At 43.4% G+C, this 18,903-nt stretch overlaps 1 protein-coding gene across 1 annotated transcript in view; it reads left to right on the top strand.

Annotated features, from left to right (window-relative positions):
• Nucleotides 1-18,903, top strand: part of LOC120022419 (CMP-N-acetylneuraminate-beta-galactosamide-alpha-2,3-sialyltransferase 1-like) — a 40,387-nt gene that overhangs the window by 14,311 nt on the left and 7,173 nt on the right. Inside the window, exons 2-4 of the mRNA XM_038966304.1 lie at nt 6,169-6,317; nt 6,487-6,993; nt 9,839-10,032. Of these exons, the coding sequence (XP_038822232.1) occupies nt 6,703-6,993; nt 9,839-10,032 (485 nt within the window). The 5' untranslated portion in view covers nt 6,169-6,317; nt 6,487-6,702. The remainder of the gene's footprint in view (nt 1-6,168; nt 6,318-6,486; nt 6,994-9,838; nt 10,033-18,903) is intronic.

Here is an 18,903-nt window from a genome sequence, read left to right on the forward strand (position 1 = left end):
AACAATGATTGATTGGCAACTTAGCCTACGCTTCTTCAATTCAACCATTATTGGAGTAAAATACACCTATACATTTGTGAACAGTGGTTGAAATTCTACCTTTAACTAATAACGAGGAGAGACAAAATCAATCAATCAAGGTATTACTTTTATTAAAAACGTATTATAATAAGGAGGCTGGTCGCCCCACCCACGCAGGTGAGATGGAGTGAGAGCCTCATGTACAGAGAGTACAGGATCATTTATATAGTCAAGCGACCCAATGCAAGCATCTGCAAAACATGTGACACTATGTATCTGTATGTTTGAAAAGGTGAAAAGGTTGCCTCAGTCTGTCACAACTGAGTGAAGACAATAGGGGCCAGAATAACAGGAAATCACTCAAGACATACTTCCTCTAACAGTAGATCAAGTTGGGCAAGGAAGTGCCTTTGACTGTCGGCCCAGATTATGTATGGTCATACTGGTCACACACACACACACACACACACACAAGGTGGTGTGTGTGTGATGTGGTTCAACATCCCAGCTATGTCAAGTTCTGCCAACACCAAGCATACTCCCCCTTTCCGGGCAAAAACCTGATGAAACCTCAAATCAACATCTAATTTTGAGTTGTCAGCAAATGTAATTTCAACATGATTTAAACTAACCTTTTAAATGATGTTGACCTGGGGTTTAAATCTGGTTAAAGTGACAAATAAACTGTGTACATTGGAGGTTAACGCCAGTCCGATGAAAATAACATTTATTTTTTCCCTGTAGGAAAAGACTGTTGACTACCAGTCTCTAAAATGAGAGGTGTTCTCTACTCCCCTCCCTCCCAAAGATTAATCGGAAACATCCATCTTATCCTGTGTCTAAGCTGCGTCTCAAATGGCACCATATTCCCGATATAGTGCACTACTTTTGACCAGGGCCCATAGTGGTGCACAATAAGGAATAGGGTGCCATTGGGAATGCAAGCCTAGATAACATGTTTGTGAGGCAGCCATCTTGCTTGGTCTAAAAGCTTTAACTTTGGGAAATGCTTATCATTCCTCAAACTGACCAAATTTGAATTTGCTATCAGAGTAACATTTTCATGAGATGTAAAAACAACCTGATCAAAGTCTTGTAAATGACTGTAAGAGAAACTCATAAATCTGAATGTAATTTCCATGAGTGAGGAAACTCACTACATAGTATGTAATGTGTTTAATAGCTTTATGTTTTGGTGGGGGTTATTTTTTTAATCTTGAATGTTCTGTACACTACAGATGTGCTGTCAGACAAGTAATAAAAAAGGGATTCAAGGGCTCATCTCTGCAGAAGTTTGAGAGCTGAAATTGCTCACAGGAAGCAGTAGAGAAAAAACTATCTCTCAAAACACAATCTAGAGCACTTTTCTGTTGCTCCATCCTGTAAAGTTGATGACTTGTATAAGCCTGAGATTAGAGAGAGAACCTCTAGAACTCCTCAGCCTTCACAGCTTTCCCTCTCTCTCCCTCCCTCCCGCTCGCTCCCTCCCTCTCTCCCCCCCCTCCCTCTCTCTCTCCCCCTCTCTCTCTCCCTCTTTCTATCCCTCTCTCTCCCTCCCCCTCCCTCCCTCCATCTCCCCCTCTCTCCCTTCCTTCCTCCCTCCCCCCTCTCTACCTTCCTCCTTCTTGCTCTGAAGTTTACACCACAACAGAGCTGTTGTTTCAGCTTTGGGAACTTTGATCAATCCAAAGCTGCCAACCTCCAGCAGGACAAGGTCAGGAAACTAGACGACACACACCATTGTCAAACACAGCCAGCCACCATCTGTTATAGCATACAGTCTGTTCAGTCTGTCATCTCCGGTACCTGGCCTTATGTTTCCAAGGACTCCCTGAGTTTAATACACCACCTCTCACATTAATGTGTCCATTAACCCCACCACACACACACACACACACACACACACACACACACACACACACACACACACACACACACACACACACACACACACACACACACACACACACACACACACACACACCCATTAACACACACATATTTCCCACAAAGCCTCAGTGTAGCGGTAGCATGAGAGGCCTACCGTTTAATCCTTAGTTGGATATGCGCTGAGGCCTGCAGTTCAGCTGTGATTGTCAAATCAAATTTTATTGGTCGCATACACATGTTAAGCAGATGTTATTGCGGGTGTAGGAACACAAGCATTTCGCTATCTCCAACAGTGCAGTAATATCTAACAATACACAACAAAACCTAAAAGTAAAATAATGGAATTAAGAAATATAGAAATATTAAGGACGAGCTATTTCAGAGTCCGGATTATAAATATATAGTATATACACACAGTATACAGTATATATGTGATGGAATGTATAGACATTATGGACAGTATGTAGATAGAATATATACTATACCTGAAGATTACATAGGCTAGAATAGTACATGTACAGCAACAGTTGAATAGGATGGCATTGACTAGAATACAGTATAAACCTATGAAATTAGTAAAACAGTATATAAACATTATTCAAGTGACCAGTGTTCCATTATTAAATTGACCAGTGATTCCATGTCTATGTACATAGGACAGCAGCATCTAAGGTTCAGGGTTGAGTGACCGGGTGGTAGCTGGCTAGTGACAGTGACTAAGTTCAGGGCAGGGTACTGGGTGGAGGCCGGCTAGTGATGGCTATTTAATATTCTGATGGCCTTGAGATAGAAGCTGTTTTTCAGTCTCTCGGTCCCAACTTTGATGCACCTGTACTGACCTCACCTTCTGGATGATAGCGGGGTGAACAGGCCATGGCTCGGGTGGCTGAGGTATTTGATGATCTTCCTGTGACACCGGGTACTGTAGATGTCCTTCAGGGCAGGCAGTGTGCTCCCGGTGATGCGATGCGTTGGGCTGACTGCACCATCCTCTGGAGAGCCCTGCGGTTGCCGACGGTGCAGTTGCCGTACCAGGTGGTGATACAGGCTGACAGGATGCTCTCAATGGTGTAAAAATTTGTGAGGGTCTTAGGGGCCAAGCCAAATTTCTTCAGCCTCCTGAGGTTGAAGAGGCGCTGTTGCGTCTTCTTCACCACACTGTCTGTGTGGGTGGACCATTTCAGATTGTCAGTGATTTGTACGCCGAGGAACTTGAAGCTTTTCACCTTCTCCACTGCAGCCCTGTCAATGTGGATGGGGGCATTCTCCCCCTGCTGTCTCCTGAAGTCAGCTCCTGTTTTGTTGAGGAAGAGGTTATTTTCCTGGCACCACTCCACCAGGGCCATCACCTCTTCCATGTATGTTGTCTCGTCGTTGTTGGTAATAAGGCCTACTACTGTTGTATCATCTGCAAACTTGATGATTGAGATGGAGGCGTGTGTGGCCACACAGTCATGGGTGAAGAGGGAGTACAGGAGGGGGCTCAGCACGCACTCTTGTGGAGCCCCTGTGTTGAGGATCAGCGTAGTGGAGGTGTTGTTTCTTACCTTCACCCCCTGGGGGGGGGCGGCCCATCAGGAAGTCCAGGACACAGTTGCACAGGGATGGGTTCAGACCCAGGTCCCCGAGCTTAATGATGAGCTTGGAGGGTACTATGGTGTTGAAGGCTGAACTGTAGTCAATGAACATCATTCTTACATAGGTATTCCTCTTGTCCAGATGGGATAGGGCAGTGTACATTGCGATGGCAAATGCATAATCCGTGGATCTATTGGGGCTGTATGCAAATTGCAGTGGGTCTAGGGTGTTGGGTAAGGTGGAGGTGACTAGCCTCTCAAAGCACTTCATGATGACAGAAGTGAGTGCTACGTCGCGATAGTCATTTAGTTCAGTTACCTTATGAGAGGGTGATGTTTTTCTCAGACTAACCCATCCACAGAGCAATCACGATCCCTCCCACACAGTCTCAGACATCCCTCCCCTCACCCACCATCCTCTACGTCATCTCTCCCAGTGTCACGACTCCCACCGAAGTCGGCTCCTCTCCTTGTTCGGGCGGCGCTCGGCGTCACCGGTCTTCTATCCATCGCCGCTCCACCTTTCATTTTCCATTTGTTTTGTCTTGTTTTCCCACACACCTGGTTTACATCCCCTCATCACTCTACGTGTATATTATCCTCTGTTCCCCCCATGTCTGTGTGTGTAATTGTTCGTTACGTTTATTTGTGTGACGCGTCAGGCTGTTTTTTTCCGGGTATTGTTTTGAACGCGTGGTATTGTATTGTTGTACATTATTTTATGTGACTAAGTACGCTATTCGCTTTTGCCTTTGGCTGGAGTGTTGTGACGCTGTTGCATCCGACTGTTTTGCTTCTGCCAATTAAAGTGTGCCTGTTCACTCATCTCTGCTCTCCTGCACCTGACTCCAGTTGACCAGTTGAGCACACAGCCTGACACCCAGACACCCTTCACCACCGTCTCTCCCTGCAGGGCAGACCCAGGGTTTCCTGGTCGATTCCTCATTTCACGAGTTTAAGGACCAGACATGAAATGGGTTTAGAATGGGTTTAGAATATTTATTAAGGAAATGGAATGGATGTGAGAATGAGGATTCAGTGGGGAAATGAAAATGAACTGGATGAAGCCGAGGGCTGCAGATGAAGGATCCAGAGGGGCTGACTCTGTAGGGTTTGGCTTGGAGTCTCAGGTAGACATCACTGTCAGGCCATGGTAGTTAGGCTGGTGTGGTAAAGGCAACATAAGTAAAAGGAGAAAGGAGGTGGGGAAAGGGAGGAGAAGGGATGTGACACAAAACAGGAGGAATGACTCGTCAGATTTAAGTAGGATGGTAGTGGTGATTAATTCTTAAAAGGCTGAGCCGTTGGGGGGGGGGGGCTTTACTACTGTATGGCCTGAACTGCAATAGCCCAGAGAAGCGCATTGAACAATACATTCATAAATGACAGAAGTCTGTCAAAAAATGTATCATAAGAAACAAGGTTTTGAAGTGTCTGCCCTATATCTAGGAGATATAAGAAGGTTCAGGAAATGTTTCCTTTTTTTACACATATTTAACCCCTTTTTGGGGTTGGCACAAAACTACCTTCATACTTCCGTACCGGTTACTTTCAGATGAGTCCCGTGACACTTGTGGGGGTTGTAGAGCATCTCCGTGTCCATAGAGTAGTCATAATAGTTTGTAGGTCAACCTGTACGGACGCTACAGACTTTTTTGTGAGAAGACTGATTTTGGGGACATCTCATGGTCTGACAAACACCGGTCTAGCTCTGCTAGATATCTCTAGCTTAAATTGACGGATTTTGATGGGGATTTTTTTATTATGTTACTTAGATTCAAATCAAATCAAAATGTATTTGTCATATGCGCCGAATACAACAGGTGTAGACCTTACCATGAAATGCTTACTTACAAGCTCTTAACCAATGGGGTGGTCAATGTAAATAGTCCGGGTGGCCATTTGATAAATTGTTCAGCAGTCTTATGGTTTGGGGGTAGAAGATTGCACCAGTGTGACAATCGACTCTAGGGGCTTAAGGAAAGTGAGAATAGGTATTGAGGCTGATTAGTAGTTAGTAGCAGCTGGAACTTGTTTGAGGAGTTACGTTCAAGACAACTAGTTAAGTGTTGCAAACAGTCTTTGAGGCTGATTGGCAATAGTTAGCAGCTACTGCTTGTTAAATTGCTAGGAAGCTGCATTCAAGAAAACTAGTTAAGTGTTATATTCAAGTCTGTTCCTTTCTCTTAGATTTTTGTTAATTCTTGACACCATCAAAAAAAAAAAAAAAACTCTGGTGTCTGTGTCCTTTTGTAGATCTGTGCTAAATTGACATGCCACAGATTGTAAAGAGCAAAAAGGTGAAGTTAGTATGTTTGTGTCCAAATCCTCATTTTATCACCTTGGCCTATAATTTGACAAGAGCGTTTTCGGTGTGGAGAATGGCCATTGACTTGCCTTGGCTGAATGTGAACAATACTGTGAAATGTTCTGTGTGTCTATGCATTTAACAGTAAACCCAGGCCTTTCTGCTGGATGGTGGAGCTCTGAGGTCCTTTCATGTAGAAATAGATCCCAGGGGGTCTTCCTGCTTTTCTGTTTTTAGTATAAAGCTAGAGTTGGTTCTGGGAATACTGAAAGTTGAAAGCTGTTGAAGGGAAGTGTTTTATCACATATGATCATTCATTTACTCAGCGGTGTTTGTATTTTTATTCATGTCGTCTGTTTGTTTGCTGTCTAGGGAAATGATTGACTGGACAGGCAGTGAATGCTAGACGCACAAGTCACTGACCTCACACTGTCAACCGCAGAAGAGCAGCTGGATGTAGTTACCTGGCCATCGTTAAGTTGACAGGACCATCCTGGATTGTGTACCACCGTTCAACTACGGTATTATTGTTCAGCAGACGTGTCATGGACATATACAAGGATTCCTCATCTATGTGATTTTTGTCTGACCAAACATTTTTCTACAGAATGCCAAGGCTTTCCCTTCAAAATATAAGGAACTAGTATTCTGGTCAGCTTTTTACTCTGAGATGTTGTTGTTTTCCAACAGAGTGAAGAGGAGCCTGTAATTGTGATGAGGAAGACAGGGACTGTTTCTGTTCATCAGAGGAACCTGGCGTTCAGCCTGTTAGAGCCACGAAATCTCCAAGGGAGGAAATATTCTCAGACATCACTTGGAAATTGGAATTTTCAATAAGTGGCTTCTCTCTGTTTTTCCCTTCCTTCCACCTCCGAGACAACTGAGTTTTTAATCTACCACTGCACCATGTCTCTATCGAAGTGGAGGAAGATCAGGGCATTTACTGTGTTTTCATGCATTGTAACTTTCACCACATTCCTCTTCAGTTACACGTTGAGAGATCCCTCTCTGTACTTCTTCAAATACGCCATCCGCAAGTCGGACAGCTTCTTCTCTAAGGGCCAGTGTGGCTGTCGACAGTGTATGACCGAGCTGGAGGACGACCCCTGGTTCACTGAGAGGTTCAACCTGTCTGTCCACCCTCTGATGTCTAGGAGGAACAGCCTGCTGACTGACGACACATACCGCTGGTGGCAGGTGAGATGTTACCACTGCTAGGGTTAGGATATAACTGGCATGTGGACATGAAGCTAGGGTTAGGGCTGAACCAGGATGTGGACATGAAGCTAGGGTTAGTTTGAATCAGGATGTGGACATGAAGCTAGGGTTAGTTTGAATCAGGATGTGGACATGAAGCTAGGGTTAGGGCTGAACCAGGATGTGGACATGAAGCTAGGGTTAGTTTGAATCAGGATGTGGACATGAAGCTAGGGTTAGGGCTGAACCAGGATGTGGACATGAAGCTAAGGTTAGAGCTGAACCAGGATGTGGACATGAAGCTAAGGTTAGGGCTGAACCAGGATGTGGACATGAAGCTAAGGTTAGAGCTGAATCAGGATGTGGACATGAAGCTAGGGTTAGGGCTGAACCAGGATGTGGACATAAAGCTAGGGTTGGGGCTGAACCAGGATGTGGACAAGAATGCTAAGGTTAGAGCTGAATCAGGATGTGGACATGAAGCTAGGGTTAGGGCTGAACCAGGATGTGGACATAAAGCTAGGGTTGGGGCTGAACCAGGATGTGGACAAGAATGCTAAGGTTAGAGCTGAACCAGGATGTGGACATAAAGCTAGGGTTAGTTTGAACCAGGATGTGGACATAAAGCTAGGGTTAGTTTGAACCAGGATGTGGACATAAAGCTAGGGTTAGTTTGAACCAGGATGTGGACATGAAGATAGGGTTAGTTTGAACCAGCATGTGGACATGAAGATAGGGTTAGTTTGAACCAGGATGCAGACATAAAGCTAGGGTTAGTTTGAACCAGGATGTGGACATGAAGATAGGGTTAGTTTGAACCAGGATGCGGACATAAAGCTAGGGTTAGTTTGAACCAGGATGTGGACATAAAGCTAGGGTTAGTTTGAACCAGGATGTGGACATGAAGATAGGGTTAGGGCTGAACCAGGATGTGGACATGAAGCTAGGGTTGAGGTTAGGGTTAAACTGGGATGTGGACATGAAGCAGATTTAGGGTTGAGGGTTAGGGTTAAACCAGGATGTAGACATGAAGCAAGGGTTAGGGTTGAGGGTTAGGCTTGAACCGGGATGTGGACATGAAGCTAGGGTTGAGGTTAGGGTTAAACCCCAATGTGGACATGAAGCTAGGGTTGAGGTTAGGGTTCAACCGGGATGTGGACATGAAGCAAGGGTTAGAGAGTTTGGATTAGTACACCCTCTGATGACCTGGAGGAACAGTCTGCTGGCTGATGACACGTACAGGTGATGTCAGGTTCTGAGACTTACAGGTGAATAATCACACAGGTGAGTTTGGTTCAGTCACATCAGGCTAACCGTCCTAATGATAATCAGGACAAGGAAGAAAACATTGTGTCCATGACGAGGTTATTAATGATACTGTACGTACCAATGCCCATGAACGATACCATCTCCTAGTCAGCTATACTTTGAGGTGGCTAATTTCTAAGATTCCACCAGATAGAACTGAATGACTACTTAATAAATACCATTCAACACTGCTAGAGAAGTCTAGATCCAAAAAACGGAGAAATAAAAACGTTACACTCCCTGTTTCTCAGTATTTCAGAGACAAGAGATATTCTATTTTTGAACCTAATCCGTGGCCATATTGAGTTCAAAGCGTAGGCCGATGGTATACTGAGCTCTAAATTATTCTTGCCTCAACCCTGCATCACAGTTTGTCAGTTTATTCTTGGTTTTTCTAAAGCAAGGTCATGTACAATGAAGAATGAGCTGCCGATCACTTAGGAACAGCCCGGTTACAACGTCTAACAGTCAAATGGTACGGCGTTGTTCGTTTTAATTCAAACATCAAAAGTCCATTCACCCTTCTTAGAAGTCAGTTAGGAACACTTTCTTGTAAATTAGAATTGATCCTGGGGCTATTACCAGTGGCTGCCACCATCGTGACTCCATTAAATTAAATCAGGAGATACACGTTGGAGGTGGAAGGATCACATGCCCTGAGACGTGACAGGATCACATGCCCTGAGAGGGTTCTATGGAGATGAGGTCACATTCACCTTGACCAATTAGATGTAAGAGTAGATGGAATATTAACTAGAAGGTAACCTCCTGTTACTCATAACTTGTTTCATAAGAGGTGAGGCTTGATGAGAATTGTCTTGGGCCATCTACTGGCTCTGTTAAAAAAAGTGTCTTGGTGTGTGCTAGGGTTGAATGGTGGTAACCCGGTTACTGAGATTTACCGGGATTTACTCCCAAAACTACACCCTTTTTCCGGGATAAATAACTGTTTTGAAAGCCAATACTAACTAGCATTAGCGCAATGACTGGAAGTCTTTGGGTATCTGCTAGCATGTTAGCCGACTTCCAGTCATTGTGTTAACGCTAGATAGAAATTACACTAATGCTATTTAGCAACTTACTTCAAACTGCACGCAGACATAAAATGGTATCTTTAAGTTCATCTGACTCTGGGGAAGTAGATAAAGGGCCTCATTGCCGAAATCCAAATGTGTCCCTTTAACAAGATAAAGAGTTTTTTTTATGCTGAGAACTGAAAGTATGTTTTTAAATAACATCCTTAGAATGTTCTTTAAACATTACTAATGTTTTGAAAACCTACTTTAAATAGAACCATGAGGAAACCTGTAGGAAACGTTATGGGAAGGTTGTATGCAAAATAACCATATGACAATCATTCTCTCACCAAGCTCTAAGAAACATATGGTTCTCAGATAATTATGTACTGGCTGGCCTATCTCTGCTGTGTCTCTACCTCTTCCCTGCCTCTGCTGTGTCCCTACCTCTACTGTCTCTGCTCTGTCCCGAGTGGTTAAAGACCGAGCTGAAAGGCTTGAAGGTCTCCCTCTCTCTCCAGTGGTTGCAGGCAGAGCAAGAGCCGGCCAACTTCAGCGAGGTGGTGGAGAAGTTGTTCCAGGTCATCCCTGATGCTGAACTTTACATGGATGCGGGCCCTGAGCGCTGTAGGACCTGTGCTGTGGTGGGGAACTCTGGGAACCTTAAGGGCTCCCGCTACGGAGCCCTCATCGACTCCAGTGATGTCATCATCAGGTGACTCATCAAACTTGTTTTTGGTTTATGAGTTACATATAATATTATGTTAGGAATGGAACTGCAAAGCCAGATAAGAGTGATTTTGTTCTGTATAGCATTCATGCCTGACCAATATCTAGGCTTTGATGTTATTTACAAGTGTAATTATTGTAGTCCAGTTTCTTGATTCCCACCCCTACCTTTGATAAGATTACACCTGAGCCAGGATACACACGGTTTTGTTCTATGAAGGCGTTTATAGCCTACAATTATCATCACAATAGCTCATGAAAGGTTATATTGGAACAAACACAAGTTTGTTCCATCGAGGTGCTTGTATAGGCTATGAATAGCATCTCACCTGTTTAATTATACTGTGATCTGATCATTGTAGATGCCCCATTTGGTTTGATGTCAATATGATTTCACCCTAGCATAGACCGTTCCTCCCATCATGTCACACCTGTCAGCTGCCCTACCTGTTGTTCCCATGTCAGTTTGTCTCATAGAAGTCAAAGCCACTTTGACCTCAAAACCACTTCAGGCCTCAAAACCTGTTTTAGCATGATGTGTCATGCGATTTAGGGCTTTCGCTATTTTGTAGTAGTCAACTGGGTGGGACTTGATATAGGTTAGTGCCAATTAGTCCCTCCAGGATTTTGCTGGGATTTTTTTTTATATTTGAGGGCTAAAATGCTTGATTTTTACATGGCAATATGCAATGATTTTGGCCAATTTGTTGCGAAAATGCGCTGATGAGGGAAAAAGTTTGATTGTGTGGCTTGATTTAACCATATTATGCGGAAAATGTGCAGTGATTGGTTTAAATTGCAAGCCCTCTTTTTGTACGACGTTGATGGGTCAGTTTAATGCGATACCTAAGATGATTTGACTGTTTTATGCTGAAATAGTGCAGTGATTGGTCAAATTTGCAAGCCCTCACATTATATGCGATCGCAGAATTACAGAATCTTAGAGGGACCTGCCAATACACTCTGAAAAGAAGAAATAGGGTTAGGGTTAGGGTTAGAGCAGTAAGGCTAATGAAGCCGACTGTAGACGAAGGTCGGAGAGTGAAACCGGGGGAGGTGCATCTGCGACAGCCGAAAGTTGAACACTGGTGATTTTCCAACAGCAAGGCTCAGATAAATTTGGCAGTGTCAACATATACTACATGACCAAAGGTATGTGTACACCTGCTCCTCCTTATTCCAAAATCATGGCTATTAATATGGAGTTGGTCCCCTCCTTTGCTGCTATAACAGCCTCCACTCTTCTGGGAAGGCTTTCCACTAAATGTTGGAACATTGCTGCGGGGACTTGCTTCCATTCAGCCACAAGAACATTAGTGAGGTTGGGCACTGATGTTGGGCGATTTAGGTCTGGCTTGCAATCGGCGTTCCAATTCATCCCAAAGTTGTTCGATGGGGTTGAGGTCAGGGCTCTGTGGAGGCCAGTCAAGTTCTTCCACACCGATCTCAACAAAGCATTTCTATATAGACCTCGCTGTGTGCACGGGGGCATTGTCATGCTGAAACAGGAAAGGACCTTCCCCAAACTGTTACCACAAAGTTTGTCTAGAATGTCATTGTATGCTGTAGCGTTAGGATTTTCCTTCACTGGAACTAAGGGGCCTAGCCCGAACCATGAAAAACAGCCCCAGACCATTATTCCTCCTCCACCAAACTTTAAGGTTGGCACTATCCATTGGGGGCAGGTAGCGTTCGCCTGGCATCCGTCAAAGGGTGATTCATCACTCCAGAGAATGAGTTTCCACTGCTCCAGAGTCCAATGGCAGCGAGCTTTACACCATTCCAACCGACGCTTGGCATTGTGCATGGTGATCTTAGGCTTGTGTGTGGCTGCTCAGCCATGGAAACCCATTTCATGAAGCTCCCGACGAACAATTCTTGTGCTGATGTTGCTTCGAGGCAGTTTGGAACTCTGTAGTGAGTGTTACAACCGAGGAGTTACGTGCTTCAGCACTAGGCGGTCTCGTTCTGTGAGCTTGTTTGGCCTACCACTTCGCGGCTGAGCAGTTGTTGCTCCTAGACGTTTCCACTTCACAATAGCAGTACTTAGAATTGACCGGGGAAACTCCAGCAGGGCAGAAATATGACAAACTGACTTGTTGGAAAGGTGGCATCCTCTGAAGGTGCCACACTGAAAGTCACTGAGCTCTTCAGTACGGGCCATTCTACTGCCAATGTTTGTCTATGGAGATTCCATGGCTGTGTGCTCGATTTTATACACCTGTCAGCAACAAGTGTGGCTGAAATAGCCAAATTCAATAATTTCAAGGGGTGTCCACATACTTTTGTGTGTGTGTGTATGTGATCTCAGCAAAAAAAAAGAAACATCCCTCTTTCAGGACCCTGTCTTTCAAAGATAATTCGGAAGAATCTATATAACTTTACAGATCATTGTAAAAGGGTTTAAACACTGTTTCCCATGCTTGTTCAGTGAACCATAAACAATTGATGAACATGCACCTGCGGAACGGTCGTTAAGACACTAACAGATGGTAGGCAATTAAGGTAACAGTTATGAAAACTTAGGACACTAAAGAGGCCTTTCTACTGACTGAAAAACACCAAAAGAAAGATGCCCAGGTTCCCTGCTCATCTGCATGAACGTGCCTTAGGCATGCTGCAAGGAGGCATAAGGACTGCAGATGTGGCCAGGGCAATAAATTGCAATGTCCGTACTGTGAGACGCCTAAGACAGCGCTACAGGGAAACAGGACGGACAGCTGATTGTCCTCGCAGTGGCAGACCACGTGTAACAACACCTGCACAGGATCGGTACATCCGAACATCACACCTGCGGGACAGGTACAGGATGGCAATAACAACTGCCCGAGTTACACAAGGAACGCACAATCCCTCCATCAGTGCTCAGACTGTCCGCAATAGGTTGAGAGAGGCCAGACTGAGGGCTTGTAGGCCTGTTGTAAGGCAGGTCCTCACCAGCCATCACAACAACGCCGCCTATGGGCACAAACCCACCGCCGCTGGACCAGATAGGACTGGCAAAAAGTGCTCCTCACTGACGAGTCGCGGTTTTGTCTCACCAGGGGTGATGGTCAGATTTGTGTTTATCGTCAAAGGAATGAGCGTTACACCGAGGCCTGTACTCTGGAGCAGGATCGATTTGGAGGTGGAGGATCCATCATGGTCTAGGGCGGTGTGTCACAGCATCATCGGTCTGAGCTTGTTGTCATTGCAGGCAATCTCAACGCTGTGCATTACAGGGAAGACATCCTCCTCCCTCATGTGTACCCTTCCTGCAGGCTCATCCTGACATGACCCTCCAGCATGACAATGCCACGACCCATACTGCTTGTTCTGTGCGTGATTTCCTGCCAGACAGGAATGTCAGTGTTCTGCCATGGCCAGCGAATAGCTCGGATGTCAATCCCATTGAGCATATCTGGGACCTGTTGGATCGGAGGGTGAGTGCTAGGGCCATTCCCTCCAGAAATGTCCAGGAACTTGGTGGTGCCTTGGTGGAAGAATGCGGTAACATCTCACAGCAAGAACTGCCAAATCTGGTCCAGTCCATGAGGAGGAGATGCACTGCAGTACTTAATGCAGCTAGTGGCCACACCAGATACTGACTGTTACTTTTGATTTTGACCCCCCTTTTGTTCAGGGACACATTATTCAATTTCTGTTAGTCACATGTCTGTGGAACTTGTTCAGTTTATGTCTCAGTTGTTGAATCTTGTTATGTTCATACAAATATTTGCACATGTTAAGTTTGCTGAAAATAAACGCAGTTGACAGTAAGTTCTCCAATTGTCCACATGGCTGGCTGAATTTTGCTACCATCGGAAACTTCGGGAAGATTGCCCATTATTTCGTTTTTCTAAGGACCCAGAAAACGGCAGTGTGAGAACCTATTCAAGTAAGTAAATATTTTTTGAAAATGGTTGTGTTTTTAGCTAGCTTGCTACAGAAACTTAAGTGTGCAGGCTGACTCAAATTAGCTGCTAATGTAATGTTCGCTATACAGCAAACTGTATAGCTAGCTAAGTTAATTAAATATCACCAGCTTGCTAACTTCATATTAGATAGCTAGCTAGCTATCTTGATGTATTTATCGTTTTAACTAAATACATTTGTAGCTAGCTAACAGCCATGGAAGAGGGTGAAAGGATTAGCTATCAATTCAAGTTGTCAGAGAAGGGAGAGTAGGCTACTCTAGATAGGGAAGGTACCATTTGCGGGAGGACATTTTTTTAAATATTCTCCAGTTCTAGTCAATAGCGAGGAAAAACTTAGGACAGAGAGATATAGTGACATAATATTCAGGGCTGTCTAATTTGAGAATAATGCAGCCTGTTTCTTTAGAATGTTTTCTGTTCTCAGGTACAGAGAGCTGTGAAACCCTGTCTGCAGATGAAGAGGTCCCAGTGAATGTCCCAAGAGAATAAGGGTACATCCTTGTATACCATATGTGTACCTATGTTGGCACATGTTGTGAACAGAAATACAGTTTAAAAGTCACACACAATGTTTAAACCTATTACAACTGGAGCAGGCCAACTCTGCTGGGTGTGCAGGTTTCTGTTCCAGCCCAGCACTAACACACCTGATTCAATGTATCAAAATGAATTAGTTAATAATCAAGTGTGCTGATTGGCCAAATCTGATATGGACTTTCTTTTGTTCACCTGAAATTATGCTTTAGTAATAATAGCCTACTTGTTACAAAAATGTCTAACCCTTACATATGAGTTAGCTTACTTGTACACTTTGAAATGATATGCAATAGTGTTGATTCTTTGAAGTTTGGTGTTTAAACATGTTTTAATTGTAAACTGGCCTACAGTATGATCGCATTAGCCTTATGGGCATTTGCAAAAGACTCCTTGACAATGTGCATCTGAAGCAGAGAATAGCTTAACTCACACATTGTTTACATATTGTTAAGCTCTATGTTCTCAATTTAAAAACAATAACAGTAGACAATGTATGAGGCTAATCATTATACTAGACTTTTGTACATGCCTTGTGCTGACATGAAATTGTTTAGTGCAAATCCAACCCTTGTAATCTAGGTGGTGAAATGTCTGGAAACAGGAGATGATGGGGGGTCCTTCTCTTCAAACATACACACAACTACTACCACCAAGTTCAATGCCAGATACATTTATCCCAGAAGGTCTGAGTGTCACTTAGTCGGGCTACTGTGATAATGAAGATGGTTTGCCTAAACCTACCACAACAATTACGTTGTCTATGCTAAATGTGTTTAAACTGTAAAAGAAAGAATACTAGTTGGGCTATAAGAAATACTTTTTATTCAATGGGGCTAGGCAAAGCAGAGATGACAATACTTTTAATTTCACCCAGACAACAATATAGCATATTATCTTCAGTATGTTTACAATATCATAAACAGTAGTATTTTACACGTTCCAAATTAGGGTTTAATATATTCATATGGTTTAAGGGGGCACTTTTGTCATGACGGCAAGGTGCTCTCTACTCAAATTGCACAACAGAATCATTGATTGACCAAAGCACAGCATATGACAACCATCTCGTATGACTAAGTAGAAGTAGAAACTGATGCTGCTGCAGCATTGCTCATCTTCACATTGGGAATCCAGTCGACATGGGTGTCTTGACAGAGGTCAGCTGGTGAACCTACAGTAGTACATAAACAAATGAAAAGCACACCTGATGTTTGAATAGCACTTCTTTAGGTCACTTATACCATCAGGGCTATTCATTGTTTGGTTGTTTAATTCATTCAGGTGTTTTAATGTCATATAAAGATTAAATCTATTGTTGGGCTGGAACAACCAATAGTCAACACAGCAGGTTGACCTATCCTTTGGAGGCCTTTGTCCTATGCTGTAATATCAATACATTTGCCCTCTTATGAATGAAGCTCTCAACAAATTATCAATGAGTTATCATGAATATATAATAACCACTGGAGTTTTGTCCCCCAGGCTATATGGATGTCATATTGTATAATTTGCGCCTCCCCTTTTCATGGTCATGGCTAGAAGGGATCCAGTTTTTGTCAAATGAATGTCATATTCTAAATTTGCATTCAAGACAAGGTCGTTTTTATTGATCTGTTGTCAGTGTCAGTAGAGTAGGACTAGGCTACCATCGTATTAAAAAATATTCTGCTAATGTCTCCTTTCATATAAAGTGTAGTAGAATTGCATCAAATGTTTATCAAAGGCCACATTTTTCCTGTGCAAAGGAAAGAAATCTCTCTGATATAGCCTGTAAACCTCTGCCAGTATGCGCTTATTAATAACCAAAATGATCGTTTCCAATCTGCTCATCACATAAGGAATAGTAGGCTTACATTAGTCTGCAAATGCGATGATCGAGGCATGCAGTCATTTGTTATAAAGGTGCCATTTTATGGTGAAAGATTTGCTCGACATATGCTAATAGCTAGACTACAATCTAGCTAGCTAATTTAGTGTTAACACCTGTTTAGCATAACAGATAAACTTAACTCGAAATCGATCAGACTTGACTTACCAGTTATGAAATGATCATAGCAGACCCTGTACTGACAGCTGTCTGGGTTCAGGTCTTGACAGGCAAAAAGGTTTACTTGCTTTTCTGACAGTTCTCGAGGTTTCTCTCATTGGTGTCATCAATGGTGTTTCATGATTGTGGGGAATTTGTGAACATATCCACAGAAAATGACCTTGGTGATGAATCAACTAGTTTTAGACACTGTTATCATGCAGTTTGGGGCAGAAACTCCTCTGTTGTTGAAAGAAGAAGTAATGCAGTGGTCTTCCAACATGGCCGCCAGGCGGTGTCGTACGTCAACTGCAAGCCCTCTATACCCCTATATCACACAGACTCACAAACTGAAAACATAACATGTGTAGGCTACAATTTGGCTACACAGAGGACTCAAATATCACTTTTATTTTTATCCCCTGTAGCTTTAGAATCACAGCAACGTTGGTTCCTGTTTCAGTCACTTCTTTGGCTATGTTCGCTTGGGTCAACAAAAGCAGCCTAATGATTGGTTGACAAATAGTGCATCCCACAATGCAGGTAATGGCTGCATGGTACAGTTTGTGAGAAGCAACTACAGCGACTTGAAGGCGACTTAATAAAAAACTGCATTACCTTTGCTTACAGGGTTTTTGTAAAGTTCATGCAGTTGACGTGTAGGTGCAGGTTTTATCCCCATAATGCAACACACTGTATCTGCTCGACGGTGCCCATTGACTACTTTAAAATGGAGATAGCCCTCAATGGTGCTGGCCATGCTGTCACAGAAGCATGGAAAAACAGGAGATGAGCTCTCTGGTACATCTCCGGGCGGCAGGTAGCCTAGCGGTTAAGAAAGTTGGGCCAGTAACCGAAAGGTTGCTGGTACGAATCTCTGCGGTGACTTGGTGAAATATATGTTGATGGGCAATGCACTTAACCCTAATTGCTCCTGTAAGTCACTCTGGATATGAACTCAAATGTAAATGTATGGTTTTTCTCCACTCACCAGCAGTTCTGTACAAATCTTCTTCAATGTAAAGCTGTATTACTGCACTTATCTTCTACAACATCCCATGCTGTGGAGCAGCATGCTTGCTGATTTAATTACGCAGAGACTGGGACAAGAGACGCAAGACGTATTGCTTGTCTTTTAACACAATCCTTCTCTGCAATACAGGCTTACAAGCACAGGAATTATGTACAGTTCATATCACCCTGCATCCCCTGTGGGCCCTGGTCAAAAGTAGTGCCCTATAAAGGTAATACCGTGCCATTTAGGATGGACCCCATGTGCTGCTACTACAGTGACTTAGATGAACACTCGATTGCCAGACCCGACACTGCAAATGAAAAACATGTTGTATGTGCTCTGCTTCAAAATTATACTACCCATCCCGTTCCATGTAATGAAAATAAATATTTACCAGCAAAATCCATCTCTTTTTTGTTGTTAAGAACCTATTTATTCTGGTTCTATGAGAGCTGCTATATCACAGGTGTCAAGGAAGCACCGGGATATTTTATTAAAACATGATTAGCTTGTCTGGATAATAAGACGCTGACAGCATTGACCCACTGCCAAGCGCATAGCCCAAGGTAATGTAAAATGATAGTACCCATCCCCTTTCATGTAATGATAAATATTTACTGGCAAAACCCCTCACACTTTAAAAAAAAAGCCTATTTATTCAGGTTCTATGAGAGCTGCTATATCACAGGTGTCAAAGGTGTACCGGGTTCTTTTATTCAAACATAATTAGCTTGTCTGGAGTAGAAGACGCTGACAGCGTTGGATCAGCGGTGGATTAATCATCAATCAACTTCTGATCCGTGTATGATGGGGTAAAGCCTCAGCAAGTAACTTCATTAGGTTGGATCCTAGAGCCCAACAGATGTAGTGATAGCTATGCACCTCACACCTGTGAGTGAAAAGCCCAGTTTTAGATTGGATTTCTGCGCTGTGTTTTTCAATGAGGAGCCAGACCAACTATCAGTGTGTAAATTAGGAGGAAAGTCCTTGGCTGAAATTGATTATACTGCTCACCCCACACTCACTTAACTCACACACACACAAAGATCTCCCCTTGGAAGAACGAACTAACTATATTAATTAAACAGGCAGAATCACAGCTATAGCTTTCCCCTCAATGCACTCACTGTAACTGGGACACAAATATGAACTGGATGATGTGGAGAAGCAGGAATTCCACAAACTGTCACATGCCATGGCACTACTAGGATGTGGGTATTCAGTAGATATTTACAGGAATGTCATGAAGACGGTTAATCCCAGAGCCTGATGTTGAGGATATACAGTAAGCCTCTGGTTCATCACCACATTCAAGTTCCAAATGACACAAATGTTATTTAGATACAATTTACAGTATTGTAC

This window comes from Salvelinus namaycush, chromosome 27 (assembly GCF_016432855.1).
Source record: "Salvelinus namaycush isolate Seneca chromosome 27, SaNama_1.0, whole genome shotgun sequence".
Lineage (NCBI taxonomy): Eukaryota > Metazoa > Chordata > Actinopteri > Salmoniformes > Salmonidae > Salvelinus > Salvelinus namaycush.